This window comes from Aplidium turbinatum, chromosome 7, assembly GCF_918807975.1.
Source record: "Aplidium turbinatum chromosome 7, kaAplTurb1.1, whole genome shotgun sequence".
Taxonomy (NCBI): Eukaryota; Metazoa; Chordata; class Ascidiacea; order Aplousobranchia; family Polyclinidae; genus Aplidium; species Aplidium turbinatum.
This window is the reverse complement of record NC_137478.1, coordinates 17,122,312-17,141,330: the sequence shown is the minus strand read 5'-3', so window position 1 is coordinate 17,141,330 and position 19,019 is coordinate 17,122,312. Positions and strand designations below refer to the sequence as shown.

At 37.7% G+C, this 19,019-nt stretch overlaps 1 protein-coding gene across 3 annotated transcripts in view; it reads left to right on the top strand.

Annotated features, from left to right (window-relative positions):
• The window catches only part of LOC145774347 (uncharacterized), a 94,092-nt gene extending 90,421 nt beyond the window's left edge, over positions 1 to 3,671 (top strand). The window contains exons 4-5 of one of the 3 annotated variants that reach the window (XM_082585575.1): positions 1,859 to 1,956; positions 3,391 to 3,521. In XM_082585575.1, the coding sequence (XP_082441701.1) occupies positions 1,859 to 1,943 (85 nt within the window). In that variant the 3' untranslated portion in view covers positions 1,944 to 1,956; positions 3,391 to 3,521. Of the gene's footprint in view, positions 1 to 1,858; positions 1,957 to 3,390 lie in introns of all 3 variants that reach the window. The other 2 variants (XM_082585573.1, XM_082585574.1) reach the window with 2 other exon arrangements.
• Positions 3,672 to 19,019: the final 15,348 nt, after the last annotated feature.

Sequence of the window (19,019 nt, the reverse complement as noted above, 5' to 3'; positions counted from 1 at the left end):
TTAATATATGGCGCTGTTAAAACAAAATAAATTGACTTGACCACCAGCCTGCTCCTGTACCAGACATTATTAGCAGAAGACCAAAGAAAGAAAACGTAAATGACGCAATGACGTAAGAAAGCGATCCGGCATTTGATTGGTCAGTTTTCGAGATAGGCACAAAATAGGGAACCTTTTGTAAATATGCTACCGGTACTGATATATACACATATTTAACAGTTAACAAAGTTATCCAGGAGTAACAGCGTGCAGTATTATGTGCATACACAACAGCTGCACCACCAATATACAAATATAATTGGCCTACTGGTATCAAACAACAACAAGGTTCCTTCAACTGTCACTATATAGGTGACTGCTACTGTATTACACTTGAAATTTTTTCCTAAAAAAGTTAATAATACGATCATTGAAAGCAATAAATTCTTGGCAAATTGAGGTGAGATCAACTTGGTCGATCAAGTTTTTGTGAATGTGTTCAACTGTTCATCCTATGGTTCAAGTGCTTTTGGGTTAATCTGCTTTTTAAGTAATTTTTCACCAGTCTGTGGCACGAAAAAGACCTTTTTGCAGTAGCATTAAACATAGGGATTTTCAGGTAAAACTGTATCAGTTTTGATAGATTTATGTAAATGTTTTATCTATTTTAACAGCTTGAGTTTGTTTGCGAGAGAATTAACATCAATATCCCCATCTAGCCTGGTTTAAGTGCCGTCTTTTAGAGACAAAATTTCTGCATCCTCTACCCTTGCTACAGCTAAAATTACTTTCTCTATATCACAAAAAACTGCAGGTTATCTTGGTCAAATCTTTCTCTACTTTTTCAAAAATATTTGGCTTTCAAAAGTAGGTGAGCCAGGCCCACCGAAAAAATAAAGTAGGTGGGCCAGGCCCACCGAAAAAATAAAGTAGGTGGGCCCAGGCTCACGAGGCGCACGTGGTTCCTCCATCCCTGTAACCAACCCAACCATTTTCTCTAAGACACTTCTTCAGGCTGCTAGCGTTGTAGAGAAATTCAAACAACTTGTAGGCTACTACTCCACGAGTTGGTCAAAGCGGGAAGAAACAGAAGACATGGAGCTCACATTTTGTCTGTTGAAGACAAGATATTTTCAGATTTACCTTGCATTTTAGAATTCACTTTTGTAGGCTAATTTGGAGACCCCATTGTAGTCACAGAGCAAACCCCAATATTATTTTTGTTCTTCAAGCTTGAAATTTTTGAGCATTTCTTCCTTCATCTCATATACTCGTGATATTGCTTTTCCGCATGATAGCCGCCTTGTTTCGGTATGTAGCTAAAGGTTAGCATGGTTTTCACCCAATGTTCACAAAGTTTGACAAATAGAGGTCTACTTTTGATGTAGTTTTGCTATTTTTACAACTTGGTTTAACACATCTTTTAAATCTGAGCCTTATGTTTTCCCAACAAATACTTTGCGACAAAGAAAACCGCATAGTTTTGATCTCAATATTTACTCTTTAGTGATACAAATCGTTTAATTGACCCCACCATGGACGGAGCTCTATTTATACAAATTTCAACATATTGTTTCCAGGACAGTTCGGTTTCTTCCACGTAGGCTACTTAAAATTTCAAAAATATTTTGACCAGTCGTCTTTTCTTTAAGCTTCTTACAACAGAAAAACTACTCTATCAATCTTTTCATCATGGGCATATTTTATAAATGCCAATAATTGGGCTTTCCCGTCACCGATGTCAATTGAATCGTCAACTTGCATTGCAAATACAGGGTCATCAATAAGTAAAGTTATAACTTCAAACAACTGTATTTAACAAATGGTAAACAATTTTTGAGTAATAAACATATAATATTATTATCAAATAAATATTTAGGAAAAACAAGTTTTACTCAATGCGTCCGCCATTTGCGTCGACAACAGGTCGGAGACGCTTCGAAAAGGACCTGCAAGAGTCATGAATAACTCTTTAAGGTATTTTGGCTCATTTTTTTTTCAGATTAGCCTTCAGCGCTTCCAGTTCCAAACTTTAGTGGTATTTAGTCAAAACCTTGCTCTCCAGGTAAGACCAGATGCCAAAATTTAGGGGGTTCAGGTCTAGGGATCATTGGCTGAATACAAGTTTTGCGTTCTCTTAGCTCTGTGAAGGGGCAGAACATGGGGCGCCATGTAAAGGGGCAGAACCTTGTTGGAATGACCAATTACGTTTTTGAAGTCTTTCTTTGCCCAAGGCAACAATGAATCCTCAAGAATAACATTTCGGTAGTTTTCTTGGTTCAATTTCACTCCTTGGTCCACAAAAGTCAATGGACTCCTTCCTGATTCGTTGATTGAACCACACCATCACTGATGCCGCCCCTTGTCTCCGAGTGACTAGGAGATGGTGACATCTCCTGAACAAACACGATGAATGATCATTCTGACTGTTAAAATGATGCTGGACATCAAATTTCTTCTCATCGCTGAACAGAAGGTTTGGCAGCGTGCCTCCTCCTTCAATGCATGACAGCAGAATTCTGGCTCTGGAGAGACGTTTCTCAATAGTATTGGCATTTAGCAACTATTTCTTCATGTGTTTGAATAGGCTCATATTCAAATCCTTCTTGAGAACTGTGAACATGGTTTTGTGAGGTGGTAAAGGGGTAAACCCTCGACCCCAGAGGATCACACGATGACGACGATTTATCAAGACACACCTAGAGCAAAGCTACCACAGTATCATAGCCGATGCAGCCTTTGATGAACTAGATGCTCAGTTCGTAAATTCTTTCAATGTTGCCTTTGTCGTGCAGTGTCCCAAAGTGTTCTTGGTTGGCTGATTGATGTATTTCGTTGATGTGACGTGATGATGTGACCGAGAAATTTGAGTTGCCTTTGAGTTATGTTGTTCAATAGTTCCTTATCTTGATGTACCTGGTTAAAAACTTCTGCATTTGTTTGTGTAAATCAACATTTCAATATGACAGTGCATGTTTATCAATGTTATCGTCTCTGATTAAAAAATAACGAAACTGTCTTAAGTTTTACAAGCATTTGCAACAGTGTTAGATATGAACATGAAGATAGCCTATGTAATAGACAAATATGAATGTTTTTCGACAACGGATTGTACAGTAACAAGAATTGACAGTGATAGACTGTTTCGCCCATGAGGCTAGGCTCATCAGTATCGCACCATTAATTCATGCCACAGATTCTCCACCATGCCTTTTTCAGTCAATTTGATTTTGACTATGTATATTTTTGGTACGTTTGGTTTCGCCATAGCTATCAGGATAAAGGGAATAGTGATCACCATGCTGAGTTCATATTGCTAAGGATAATTTTTTCACCTGAAAACCTCCTGCTGATTAGGCGATTATGTGAGGTTATTTTATTAGTAATTTGTGATATTTGTTTGTTCCACAGATGGACACTGCAGTATGCTGTGATGAAGATTGATAAAGGCGAATATAAATGGAACGTTTGGCTCTATCCTAACGACGGGGTGGATTCTAACACTGATTTACTACCTGACGATGTTCAAAAGTCATTGCTGTAAAGTGTTGTTGATTTTGCCATGATCCTCTTGCAAGAAATCCATCTTGAGTGCAACAGCAGTCTTGGAAGACATTTGGATGACGTTGTCATGTAGGTTTTTTTTTCAACAAAATTCGCTTCTATTAAATCTTTTGACAATTACATTGCAGTGAAACCTATTCAACGTTTGTTATTAATCACAAGAGGGCAAAGGTGCTTACTGCATGACTTGATACTCGGCGTTCAGGTCATTACTGACATGCAGAGTTCAGAAAAAGAGCGTTTTTTGCAGCAACGTTTGCAGTAGGGTAGACACAACCAGGTCAGGTAGCTTCATAGCCGTACGAGCAGGGGGGGCAGCTGCCCCCCCTGTTGTTTCAAAACATCGCGAATTCGGGCAAAATCTTGTAATTATTAGGGCAAAAAATGCTATATGAGAAGCTACAAAATTGCATGAATTAAGAAAAACTATAAATTAATATCTTTTACCTATCAAACTAAGTAGCCTACAGCCTCTTATTTGCACAAGAAATGTGCCGCAAAATTTCCATTTGGCACACCCGTATTGATGTATTGTATTGCATGGTGATCAAACTGTAGTACGAAATACATTTAATCAACTGCATCATGCCAATTTGGGCAGCCACCAAAATATGTCTCTAATACTTTTGTGAAACTGCCCAAATCAAAACGCAAAATTTGCTATATAACTAATTTTATTAATTTTCACAAATGCATCGTGTTGATTTGGGCAGCTGAAAACATAAAATTATCTGATGAAACTGATTAGTCTGTTTATGCAACTGCCCAAATTAGCGTGAGGCAGTTTCCACAAAATGAACAAATTCATTAATTTTTTCCATTTACATAACTGTATTGTTTAGATTTGTACAATTTTGGTAAAGAGGTTACTTTCTTCAGCCACAGACATATACAACCAAGCAACCACACGGCATTTAACATAATGGATTAAAATTGGATTAAATTTGCATTTCGTTTTTCAATTCAGTGTTTAGATCAGTTATTCATTTTCATTGTAGATATGATAAGCAGTTATTTTTTGTTACTTGATAAGGGCTAACGTGTGTATGGCCGAAAACGTTTGTAGCTTATAGTTTATGTTCAATTTTAATCCATTATGTTAAATGCCGTGTGGTTGCTTGGTTGTATATGTCTGTTTAGATTTGGGCAACAAAAAAATATGAAATTATCTGATCATAGTCTATTTATCATCAACAGTATCATAGCCGATGCGGCCTTTGATGAACTAGATGCTCAGTTCGTAAATTTGTCCAGTGTTCCCTTTGTCGTGCAGTGTCCCAAAGTGTTCTTGGTTGGCTGATTGATGTATTGAAATTGGATATAAATGTTGTTCTTTGTCTGCCACGAGCACGTTTCCCGAGAAGGCGGCCGCTTAGACAGAGATTTTCGAAATCTTCTTTTCTGATAATGTGACCGAGAAATTTGAGTTGCCTTTGAGTTATGTTGTTCAATAGTTCCTTATCTTGATGTACCTGGTTCAAAACTTCTGCATTTGTGATGTGATCAGTATATGAAATCCTGAGCATTCTTCTGTAAAACCACATTTCAGCTGCTTCAATGTTACGCCTAGTTTCTGTGTTGAAGGTCCATGTTTCACAACCATACTGGAGAACAGACCACACTAACACTTTGAGAAGTCGCACCTTCAGAAGAATAGAAAGCTTGCGATCCAATAGAATAGGTCGTAGTCTATTAAAAGCGTCTTTAGCTAGGCCTGTTCTTCGTATCTCTTTCTTACATCGTGCGTCCGCTGTTAAGAGAGAACCAAGATAGTTGAAAGAAGACACTTGTTTAATTGTGTTGCCTCCCTGGTGAAGTACAAAGTGGGGTTCAGGACTTTGTTTGGAGATAGTCATGCATTTTGTTTTTTTGTCATTAATTTCAATTCCATATTTTGCACTGATGTCTGAAGTTTTGTTAATTAGTGTTTGTAAACCATCCGGGGATGTCGCTATGAGCACAGTATCATCAGCATAGCGGATATTGTTTAATGAGATGCCGTTCACTAAAACTCCCTCATCAATACCTTCTATTTCTCTGAGAATCATTTCACTATACAAGTTAAACAGATCTGGTGACATCACACAGCCTTGTCTGACCCCACGTTGAATTTCAAAATATCGAGACAGACCTTCAGGTAGGCGAACTGCAGCTTGTTGTTGGTAATACACATTCTTAATTATGCGCAGGTCCTTGTGATCAACGTTAATGTTGTTCAGCATCTCAAAAAGCTGTTCGTGACAAACTTTATCGAAGGCTTTTTTAAAATCTACAAATGCTAGATATAGGTCTTGCTGGACTTCGATTGCTCTTTCACCAAGCATTCTCATCGTGAAGATTGCGTTGGTTGTTCCCCTGTCTTTCATGAAGCCAAATTGATTGCTCCCTATTTCTGGAAGCAATTGCCTTCTTAAGCATTGGAGGATGATCTTTAGCAGCAATTTCACTGTGTGTGAGATCAGACTAATAGTGCGATGTTTGTCGCAATCAAGTGTTCCTGGAACTTTGGGTAATGCAATGAATACTTTTAACATGTCCTCAGGAATGACACCACTTTCATATATTCTGTCTAAGAGCTTCCATATGATGTCTATTCCTTCTTCGTCTAGGGCTTTAAGCATTTCCACACAGATTTTATCTGGCCCAGCTGCTTTTCCTGTTTTCATTTGATGCAGAGCCCACATAACTTCGGCTTTCAAGATCGGTGGACCTGTCACATCTCGAGATGCATCTTCAGTAAGCTTGCTTCTGCTCGCATCCCGAAAGAGGTCCTGTATATATTCCTTCCATCTCTGAGTTACATCTTTTGGGTCATGAAGGATGTCTCCATTTTCCGCTCTGATACACTTCGATGTTGGTGCTGATTTTTTGCCTACAAGCTCGTTTATCTTTTTGAACATGTTTTTCCCATCAAGTCGAAGTTTCTCAATTTCTAGACATTTTTCTTCAAGCCATTTTTCTTTAGCTTTATGACATTCTTATTTAATTTCAAGGTTTACAAAACGATATTGTATTGGATCTTGTTTCAATTTACGACGTTTGTCAATTAAATTCCTTATTTCAGAATTGAACCAATAAGTTGAAGTTTTCTTGCTCTAGTCCATCTTAGGAATATTAGTGTATGCGGCTTCCTTGATAACGGTTGAATATACATTCCAGTAAGTTTTTGGGTCTTGCGGCAAAGTATCTGGCAAGTTTTTCAGGACATCATGTTTGAAGTTTGCACAAACATCTAAATCACCGAGAGACTGTAGGTTAAACTTTAGTTTTGGTTTTTGAATGCACTTGAAAAACAGTTGGAATCTTGCAACGACTGGATTGTGGTCCGAGTCAATATCTGCTCCTGGGTATGCATGGCAATCTTTAACAGCATTCCTGTATCGAGTACTCATCAAAATGTAATCTATTTGATTTCTTGCTCTGTCTCCTGGGCTTTCCAGGTGTACCTTCTTCTTCGATGTACGTTAGGCTAAACCAAGTGTTAGTAATTGTCAGGTTTTTGTCCCTACACCAGTCAACCAGCCTGTCACCTCTCTCATTTCGTTCAACAAGCCCAAACTGACCTACAATTTTACCTTCCTCCATACATCCAACTTTGGCATTAAAGTCTCCCATAACCATTGTAACTTCATTTGGTTTGCAAGTTTTGTAGAGATCATTCAAGGACTCATAGAACTTATTGATTTCATGTTCGTCCGAGTCAGCTGTGGGAGCATATACAACTATAATGTTTACGTTGAAAGGACTTGATTTGAGTTTCACCATTAGCATTCGTTCATTCTTTGGCCAGAAGGAGAGCACTGACTTTGCTAATTGCTCAGACAGTATTAGAGCTACTCCATGTTGATGCTTTAAGCCGGCTGAATAGAAAATCCTTTTTTTTATTTTTAGTAAATTCTCCCGAATTAGTCCATCTAATTTCACATAGACCCAAGCAATCAAGTTTCATTCGGTCTAGCTCTACCAACACGTTATCTAACTTTCCTGCTTGGTGGAGTGTTGTAACATTCCATGTTCCAATTCTAGATATCTTTTTCCTAAAGTTTCTTGCATTGTTTGAGTTGGCATAATGTACCACGGTTGCTGAATGACTATCCTGTGGCCAGTGCTCTGCCTGTGGCACTTGTAAAGATCCTGCGTTACCGAACGCGACACCTGCACGCATTGAGCGGCGACTGGTCTCGTTTACGTCATTTGTGTTTCTTTTAATTTGTTGCATCATAGTTAACTAGGCCGAATACTGGGGTGGGTGGCCTATGTATCCTTCCCCAGGGGACGATGTTGGTTCAAGAGGAGACGCCGTCAGCAAGAACTCCTCTCCATCCAGGAGCGCCGGTGATTGAAAATCGATCACACACGTGGAGGCTTCGTCCCTATCGCTCCCCTATTTATAAAACTGCTATTTATAAAACTATTTATAAGTCTAATTATAAAACTGCCCAAATTGGCATGATGCAGTTGCCTCGGCATCAAATATAAATTTATATAAATCTGGTGAATACTTTTATAAAACAATTCGGGTGGAGAGGTTACAGTACTTTTTCAACCATAAACGGACATAGCTATAAGCAACACCACAACATTTAACAAAAAAATGTTATACCTGTTAAATGTAATGTTAATGTTGTGGTGTTGCTTAGCTTTGTTTGGGTATTTTTATGAAACTACCCAAAGTAAAATGATGCAGTTGCGCCCCAAAATAAAAAATTATAAATTTAGTTTGTTTATGCAACTGTGTCATGTTAATTTCATCAACATTTAAAATGCTACTGTTGAAATATATAATCTCAAACCAATCATAATACCTATTCATTTATTCCAAAGCTTTCCAAACTCAAAACCTGCCATGCAAGCTGGCAAAATATTCGCTTTGCAAGATTTTCTGTGAAACATGGCAGCTCCACTTATTTTCATTAATATCTTGACTTCTGTTCTGTGGAGACAGATCCAGTTGTTTGTATTAACTTGACCTGCTTTTTCTGGTTGCAAAAAATGTTGGCAAGCTGCATGCGTATCTTCAAAGATGAATTCAGTTGTTCTATTTTGATTACTTTTGTAAGAAATTCTAGCTAGCTGGTGATCTTGTTATGTTAGTTGGTAAAGAGAGCCATGGCTGCTATAATCCCTTTTACGACTACATATTTATGTGAGTCAGGATTTTCATCCTTGGTAGCCTAACTATCAAAACAAAGAGTCGAAACCGGTTGGATGCAAAGGATGACATGCGTGTTACCCTATCAAAGACGAAGCCACGATTTCATGTTTTTGTTGAAGACAAACAGCAGCATCCTTCACATTAATGAAATTAAATCGAAGATATTGATAAACAATCTGCATTCGCTATTTCTTAAATTTAATAAAACATAAGTTTTGTTACCTCAAATCAAATGTAGTTAGCCTACTACTCTCTAAACCAGGGATTCCCAACCTGTGGTACGCGTACCACTAGTGGTACGCGAAGGTTTTTCAGGTGGTACGTGGATAGCTTCCGTTTTTTTCACAAAAACCTGGATTTACAACTTTATATTTTGTTTATCTGGTTTTGTTTCCAAAAAAAAAACTCCCGAAGCCTATTCTTATTGTTACATAACTATTCATGTTGTTTTATATCATTACGATCTTCAAAATACACTAATACAGGTCTAGTCCGGTCGCTGAACTTAAAAAAATGGTCAAACCCGGAAAAAAATAATACCAAGCTGAAACTTTGCCAGGTGGTTCGATTGGTGATGTGGAGTCACCAAAAAAAAAGCCCCATGAATCCCCCTTGGGAATAGTGAGTTTTGGCCATTTTTCCATAATGGCCGCAGCCCCCATAGGCCAAAAATTCGAAATCGTCTAAAATTGATGTTTTATACATCATTCGAAAGATAATTTCATACTGAATCACTTTCACAAAAGAACTATGGTCAAAACATACACACGTTTGAAGTTATTAGCCATTAAATGCGGACTATAAGGCAGAATCCACCATGAAGCTTTAGCCTGGTGCTTTCCGCATTAGATATAAAGTCAAGCGAACCGCACATAGATATGGGCGACTCCAGACGCAAGCGCGACTATGATGATTATGTAATGTTTAGAGATTGGCTTGAACAACGCAATCCGTTTACTTTTGCTGATGAGCATCTACAATCCTTGACATCCCACTGGGTTTCTATATCTGGAGAAGATTTGGTTAATTGTGAGAGATCAGAGGAAATAGGAGCAATCATTCAAAAAAGATTGGATGGTCAAAATTTAGCAACTGCAACTATTCAACCCAAAACCTGCATTAAACCACTTGAGGTACTTGGAAATGTTGTAAAGATAGATAAAGAACACGTAAATGTCATCTAATCATTCTTTTTACAAGACTGACCGCTATTGTAGAATGTGAAGACGATGTTGAGAAGTACTTTTCATTCGAAATGACACCATATCCTCCTTCACTGTTCAAGGATGGACTTAATAATCAAAGCTGCTTTGAGAACAACACTAATGAACGATACAGAAGCTGTTGGTAATGACCAGATTGATAAAAGTTCATTGTAGGCTATGTTGTTGATGGAGGTGCCCTACTTCACAGAGTCAGATGGTTGAAAGACTCAACATTCGCTGAATTGGCTCAACTCTATGTATCTTATGTTAGAAGACACTATGGTTCTGCTCATGCTATCTTTGATGATGATGGCGTATGAGTGATCTTTTCAGGCAAGATTGGAAGGCAGGAAATCATCAGCCACTCAGCAGTCTCGTCGTCCAAGACCCTCAGACCATGCCCAGCATGTGGAGGCCGGTGAGTTAGGCAGTGGTGGATGACATGGTCTGCGGTCTGTTCCGTGGCACCACACTCGCATTCTGATGAAGGAACTAGGCCCCACTTGTGCATGCCCGAACGAAAGCGGCCGACGCCAGTTTGCAGGCGGTTAAAGTGCCCCTGACAGGTTGGATCCAAGTATAGTAACTTTTTAAAGCATTTCCTTGCGCAGAGTCATACTTAGCAAACTTTTTAACCTTAACCTCGTAGCTCGACTGGTTAGGGCGTAATTTACATCAAACGACGGCTCCGCAGCGCCACCACAGGCGAAACTCCATATTTCACTGCTCTGGGACGACTTTGGTGGTATTACGTCATTGTAAGTCGGCGTTCTTAGCGACGGATGAAACATACGTTTCCTAGATGTGATTGCTGGATCACAGTTTAGTCGGAGTTGGTACAAGCGGTTGCTTTTTTCAAAGATCTGTTGTTTTTTACAGTTTAATAAAACTGTACTGGATACGTTCCTACAAAACCTAAAATATACTTGAAGTGAAAAATGAAGAAACTGTACGAATCATCATTCATATTTAATTCATCATCACTATTCATAATAAATAAAAGTTCTCTCTCTCTCTCTCATAATGTGCCCTCAGTACGTACATAGCAGAGTCTATACATGTAAAAGCCTAGTTTACCTGTACAAGGGTACGTTTTTGTAAACGTTGTTGTTTAGAAGTGCTGAAATCATCATCAGCAACTGGTTGCATCTTTGCTGTTATAGATGGTAGCCTATGGCAGATTCCTTCAAACTGTAAAGTTTTCTCAAGCCCATTTTTACTTGAGTGGTATTAACAAAATCATCTTCAGTGAAGTGAAGAGAACATATATGACTAGTTTTGTATGGCCCATCCTACTTTCGAACACTTGAAGAAAACTTCTACCATTTTCTTCTCAGCACCTTGTTTTGTGGGAAAGCGTAAAAAGAAACCACACGGTCTTTGTCACTGACATTGTCACATATTTATTTATTATTTATTTGCGTCAGACAAAGCTGTCCACATCGAAAACAAAACAACGAAATACTGTAATACACAAACTGAAAATGCACAAAGATCACAGAGAGCCACCTTGGATGCCGTCGGTTTAAAAGCTCACTAAATAGGCTATCTACTGTCACAAATTTACATATAATGAGCGTTGGAACAATTGAAAGCATTCAGAACGATAAAAATAATCAGATGACATCATGTCTGATATAAAGCGATTTGAGGAGTGTACGCAATCGGTTAATAAACGAAAACATGTTTTTTCCTCAATAAAGCATCAAACGTAGTTACATTATTCATTACTTGATATTCACGGGCACTGACCTAACGAGGCAAATTGTGCAATATTCTGAAAGAGTCATTGTAAGCAACACGTAATCGTTTTATACTAGAAGATCTAAACTTGTTCCACAACTGGGATAAGTAAAACGACATACAATAAGAACAAAATAAACTGTTTTTTACAGCGGGTGAGCATTTAGAAAAATTGAGATTTTGCATTATTTGCAGCACAGTACTGAGAGCGTACTTGCCTTGAAATATAATTTTCATCTGAGAACTATCAATAAATACACCCAGATATTTTACAGAGTCTGTGAACACAATTTCAGATTTACCTAGATGTAGCAGAGGAGCACGTAAAAGATAAAAGTTTTTTGGGGAGAATAACATACCAAATGACTTTTTAGAATTGAAAGTAATTTCATGTTTAACAGCATACTTGTGGCAAACATCTAACAAATTTTGTAAGCCACACAAACTAGGTGAGATGCAGCAAATGTCATCAGGAAACATAATATGATTTAGACAAGAGTTGCCAACATAGCAACCAACTTTTGTTTTATTGAGATAAGAAAGCTGATCAATATATATATATACGGCAAAAAGATAGGGGCTTAACACCCCACCTTGTCAGACTCCGCTGGACACAGTAAATGATTGGCACAGGTGACCTTCCCACCTGACTTGCATGTTTTTTTTACTATAAAGGCACAAAGGTCACCAGTATTCCAATAAGCGAACAAAATAGATAGGCAGTAGGCACGTTATGTGTGATAAGCGTTTTAAACAATAAATGATGATTGACTTTGTCGAAGGCTTTTGAAGCATCCAAAAAGACAGAATATACAGGAGTGTCATGACTGATATAAGAGGACACTGGTTGTTTTATTAAAAAACACTCATTTCAGTACTATGACCAGACTTAAACCCAAATTGATTGTCACTGGTATTCCAGAAAGGCAATAGATGATTTACATAAAACGTTCAAACAGTTTTGAGATTACTGTGGCTAGAGCAATAAGTCTATAGTTACCTGAATCTTGAATGTCGCCATTCAAATTCTTTACAATCGGGACTAAGACAGTGTTCAAGCAAGAATTTGGTACAGTGCCATAACTAAGACACATATATATTAAAAAGTACACTAATATAAAAACAAATAATCAGCATAAACAATGTGTTCAGCTGAAATTTTGTCAGCACCAGCAGCGCGGTTTATGGCAGTTTGACAAGCAAGGAACCAATTGTGTCCATGTTGCAACAAAAGTTGTAATATTTATCACTAGAAGAAATACATGAGTTAACAAATTCTTTTTCAGTGTTGGTTTTGCTAGAATTTAGCAAGGAGCTGTAATGATGTTTTCACATCTCAGCAATTGCTTCAGGACCTTGTGCTCCACCAACATTTACAGGAAAAGAACTCTTTTTGCAAGTAGACTTTTTTACTTTCTGCCAAAATGACTTATGTGAGCTGTCCAAGTTGAGTGCTGAGGCAAGCACATTTGCTCTATGTTGTTTAGAGGCATGATTACAACGACGAAAGGCTTTTTTAAACTCCTTTCGTTTGCTCTGCATCAACTCATATAGTTAACCATTTCACTGTTTCCCATTTTTCACCTACATGATGTAACTTTCTCTGGCAGTAGCATGAGCTTGCTTAACATGATTATTCCAACCAGGAACAGAAAATATGTTACATTTCTTCTTTACACCAACAAAGATTTTATCAGAAGCTGCTTTGAGAGCATCAGTTATAATATTATAGAAAGAGTCTATTGAGGCAACATGAGAAGCATCTGAACAATGAGAATTATTGCATTTAATACTTTCAGTTGGCAAGGAAATTTGGGATAGATATTTTTAAATACAACAATACACATGAACAGCAATTTTTAAGCATTGCCTCAACCATAAATTAAAGGTAGCCTACTGTTTGTGAGATACTGTTGTTACACTGCAAATGGCTATAGCCAGATTAGGACAAATAAAAAAGTATCAAAATTGTAGCCCTATGAAACTGCAATTTCAATTGAATTGAGATGCTGTTTGATAAAAATAAACTCAACCTATTTGATCAAAACCTGGTAGTAATAGTAAGTTCACTTTTCTATTTCGGTAATTCTTAATTTGCACATGCTTTAGAGTCCAGTGGTTCCCAACCTTTTTTGTTACGTTCCTCCCTTTGCCCATTTTGGAACTATTCATTCCTCCCTATATTACTAAAAACAAAAAAGAGAGTCCTAAATTTTAGAAACTCTAGAATTTTAACTACAATGGTTTCTCTACAATTCCCCCAGTTTGTAGTAGAAACTATTATGCTATTGTTCGTAGACTCCTTCCTCATTCCGATCGGAAGTAAAAGCTGGATCGGGGACCGCACCGCCGGCGGTCTATAAAAATTACCGCCTAAGCCAGTTTTTGGTTTGGCTTATCAAGACCATCACTCGAGTCGAAGTCACAATTGGCCGACTTAAATATAGCCTACCAAACTACAAGTGAAACCGTCCATCATGTTGATCATCCTCATTCTGCGCAAGCGGATCCCATGGTGTTTGAAGGTTTTACAATAGCGTGTAGGCAGCCCACATAACCCACTTCGGTGGGTATCAGTCTCAAGGATTTTTTTGCCTTCACACGTAACTAAAAAAACAAAGAATCTACTAAAAAAATATCAAAGAAAATCAACTTCAATTTTTAGGACACGTGGTGCGAAAAGATAAATTAGAACATCTCTCTCTCACAGGTAAAATTGAAGGGAAGCGTGCCCAAGGTAGACAAAGATTAACCTACTTAAACCAACAAACCGACAAAACCAGCATACACCTAATACACAAAGCAAACAACAGAGAACCTTGGAAACTTTTCATGCAAGAGGCAGTCAATGCTTGGAATCAAGTGCGACAATAAAAGATGAAGTCACGTAACATCATTAAAAAAACAAAAAGAATATAAAAAATTACAGTCATTTGACATATCAAATTCTTTCACAGTACAACTCAATGCGAAATTGCTCTTGTTCGCGCTCTGAAAGTAGTACATACAGCACAGTTCATGACAGTGCACAACGCAGGTTATCTTCAACATTAATTGTTTCTTTGTTTGCTCTTAATTTGCAACACAGCAGAAAATCCTGACTCACATAGTTAAGTCGGCACAAAAGAAATTAGAATGCGAAAAGCTCTTTCTGTTGTTATCATAACAGCGAACTAATTTTGTAGCTACAAAATAAGAAACAGTACTCCATCGCAGCTACAACACTTCACGCTTATTCCAGCATGTGCGCGCTTGTCTTAATCTTTGCTAAATATTTTGCACCGATCTGAAGAAGATATTTAGTGCGGTGACATTTTCAATGTAAAATTTTTTGAAGTTTAATGAAATTCCTCCCCTGAACTTATGAAATTCCTCCCTAGGGAGGAATTCCTCCCCGGTTGGGAACCACTGCTTTAGACCAACAGAGCCCCACACATTCACGTTTTGCAGTAGCCGTAGGCTACTATACCTAATAAGGCGATGTGAAATTTGAATGGACAAAATCGAATTATCACACAGGGTGACTACTGTTGTGTAGAGTATTTTTGTGAAGTTTTATGCAATAAAATCCAGTATCCGTAAACATGTAAGCGTTTTAAGGTTAGTATTTTCTAATTCTTGCAAGGTGATTCCACAAAAAATACTATCACAACGCATCAATCCACGTGATCCAGATAGCGCGCTCTGAATGGCTAGTTAGGGAAAACGCGTTGTGTGCCGCACACACGCGCGCGCGAGCGATTGCTGTCTGCTGCTGAGAGATTTATAGCCTACCTCAGGGTTACCAGATTGGCCTTTTTAAGGCCAAATTTCTCGAATTTGGCTTTTTTTAAAGCCGTTTGGCCTTAGAAATTATACGTTTGGCCTTTTTCTAGATTTGGCCTTAAATTTGGCCTTTTTTAAATTTAATCTTCAAAATGCACAATAATCAATATTTTTCATATAATATCGTAACTTTACCAGATAAAAACCGTATTCACCATTGTTCAATACATGTTCTATACTTGTTAAATACTTGTAATGTGACGTCGAGTCAGACTGCGCTCCCCTCTAAGCCAGCCAGTGGTGCCAGATGTCACCACTGTAGCGGATTAAAACTCATCTGCTACAGTCCTTTTATTATATATATTATATATACTTGCTACTTTCAGAATTATTTTTGCTATAATTCATTAAAATCCGCTACAAGTCATAAGATATAGATAAATATGAATGTTATAGACATTATTTTGGAATTATAATGTTAACGCTCAAAAGTAGGTAGCCTAGCCTATACAGAAATGTAACGACTAACGTGTTCACTTTTCAGTTCAATTTATTTTTGTTTTGTTGGCGAAAAAGAAGAAAAAAAAATATACATATATAAGATTTGAATAAGACCTTCTGATGATCCGTTAGGTGAAACAATTTGTAAAGGCTTCAGATAGTAATAACTATATTTGATTTAATTTGCTCTGCTTTGCTTTTTTGCTTAGCATTGAGCACTTTTTTGTAGTATTGATAGTTTTCATTGTTTTTTATATATATATATATATATATATACAAAAACACAATAAATACAAATAATTCGCACAAAAAGGATGGCAGCGAAAGACCAAAAGGTCGCTAAAGTCAGCTGCATTTTCGATTGATCGGTAGTCCAACACAACCGCTGGCTTGCCAGCAGAGCATGCTTTCAGAAATTCAGTTGTTGAGCAATACAAGTGATTCGTGGTTGTGCAATTGAGTGCGTTTCAAATTACCATTATTGTGATGCTTTGTGATGTTATAAATAAATTTGTGATGAGCAAATAAATTATTGATCATAGACTTGTTACAAAATAATCTCTTTTTAATAATTACTGTAGTAATGTTTACTTAAATAATACATACATCATTCATTCATTTATTTTTATTCATTAACGCGTTAGGGACGAAAAAGATACTAACTAAGTATAGTAACTACAATAGTCGGTATAGGCCTACCAGGACGTTAATGAAGGGGAAATGGTGGCAAAACCTTGAAAGGTTTAAAACGTGCCTGAACAGTAAATCATGTAGTAGCCTGTATGTCTGTAGTTAGCACGGCCACAAAACCCCAAAAACAAACAGAAGCACACATGTAGCAATAAATAATAGCCTAATGAAAAGTGTTGTGGTTCGCATTTGCCAGTTCCAATATTGATGTGGATGAGCAGTCATCATAATAAAAATAGGATGGAGAAAGAAAACCGGACATAAAAGAAACCCATCCTTAGGCTAAAGCCCGTTTCGATACGGCCCAGGAGAGCAAAGTGTTAAGCTCTTCCCATGGTCAGACTGCACATCACGCAGTAGCCTACGACGATTGAGGAATTTAAACGACATGAGTTTGACGACATGAACATAAATTATTCAATTATGACAATATGAATTTAGCTTTATTCACTGACGACATTTTAATATTGATTTCCTTCATATTTGACCTTCTTATGAAAAGTGTTCAGCTCTGTTTGACACTACAGTAGGCTAAGACTCTTTCCTGTTGGACCATTTCTTTCAGACCTTGCTAAGGTATTGCCTTTGTAGCGGACGTCGAGTGGTCTGAACATCCGCCCATACCTAGCTGTAGCTGCTACAGCAACATCCCGGGTACTAGCGTGTAGTGGGGATGATCTTGAGAACAATACCTTGCTTCTTTTGCAAGTAGGAGTTTATTACAAAGAAATGAATGAACTTCCACGTCGGAACGTTGTAGTCAAATAATGCCTTGAATTCAAATAGAACGAGCTAAACTAATTCAGAACATAAAAAACTACACTACAACCATAATTAAACTAACACCGTGACTTCCGAGAAAGGCATCCGTGACAAACTGACTGAGAAAATAAGGCACCACACAACTGGCCGACAGAAACCATATTGGAAACTCACAAACTGACTGTGTTTTACGCTGAACGATTGATTTAAAGGGGCTTATTGCTTCAAGCAATGCAGCATGCAGGGCCGTAGCCAGACCGCAGAGCAAGGGGGTCCAACTGTTTTTAGGGAGGGCCGAAAAAATTTAAATGGGCAAAATCATTATAATTGTGGCTGTTGCTCGAGAATGTTGGGATTTTGCCAGGGGGGGGGGGGCGAAATTTTTTTCGGGGGGGCGAGGCCCCCGGCTGGCTACGGGCCTGGCAACATGCGCAACACCTATAACAACGTAAAACCACGTATGTAAAATCAAACCCTGATAAGTGGTGAAAATTCCGAGGAAACGCCCTAATTTTCAGCCAGCGTTTCAAATTCCTACCAAGCACAAATTTCACAACGGCAATTAGACTGTCTACAGCAAACATGAAAAAAGACCGCAGGCGCTAGGCCTACACCTCCTAAGAAAATTTTCCACCGGATTTTTCTTGTATTATTTTGGCATTAAGACCTTTTTACAGTCTGACAACCCTGATTACAACGCTTATTTTATCTTGTTTGAGTTTGGCTTATTTTTGGCCTTTTTTCTACCTATTTGGCCTCAATTTGGCCTTTTTTCTTGTTGAGTTTGGCCTTTTTTTCAAATTTCAGTCTGGCAACCCTGGCCTACCTTGAGATGCTGAATTGCTGATTATTATTGAAGATAAGGCTGCAAAATTCAGATAAGAAGTTGTGGTCAGCCGAAATGTTTGCTATGATTTTATGCTTGGTTGTTAAATAATCATTCAGGCTTCGGTTCAAAGTTAGTTTAGGCTAGGTTTTCCAAATTGTGTAAAGTAGGCCTAAGAGGCAGTGTCTGTAATTATCAGGTCTTCTGGAATAAGAACTGCTTATTCAGGTGAAGTTGCTGTTTGTGGTTCTGCATTTTTTATATGTAGCTTTGAGAATGATACTAATAAAGTTTATAGTATTACGGAAGGCTCAGACAACTAAGTTTTCAGTACTTAAATTCTTAGTTCTATTTGAATAAGACCTGATGATCCGTTAGGTGAAACAATTTGTAAAGGCTTCAGATAGTAATAACTACATTTGATTTAATTCGCTCTGCTTTGCCTTTTTGCTTGGCATTGAGCACTTTTTGTAGTATTAATAGTTTTCATTGTTTTTAAATTCTTAGTTCTGTGTACCGTACTGTAAGTGGGCTATGTTTTTTTTCTTCAAAAAATGCATTAATCTCTTCACATATTATCTTTAGTTCATAAAGCTGACCTTGTTGTGGGTAGCATTGTTAACTGTTAAATCATGCCTAAAAGTTCTAAAAAGAGAGTAAGAAGCATGGAAAGCTCTTCTGTCATTGGACCCTCCAAGGAGCTTCCCACTGCTGATTTATCAACACTACGATATGTTCTTGCATTCTGTACTTTGTTGAAGGTGATACTCAAGTACTTTATTACAGCAAGTTTTTCTCTGACTGGTTTTAATTAAGCTTGGTAGTGACA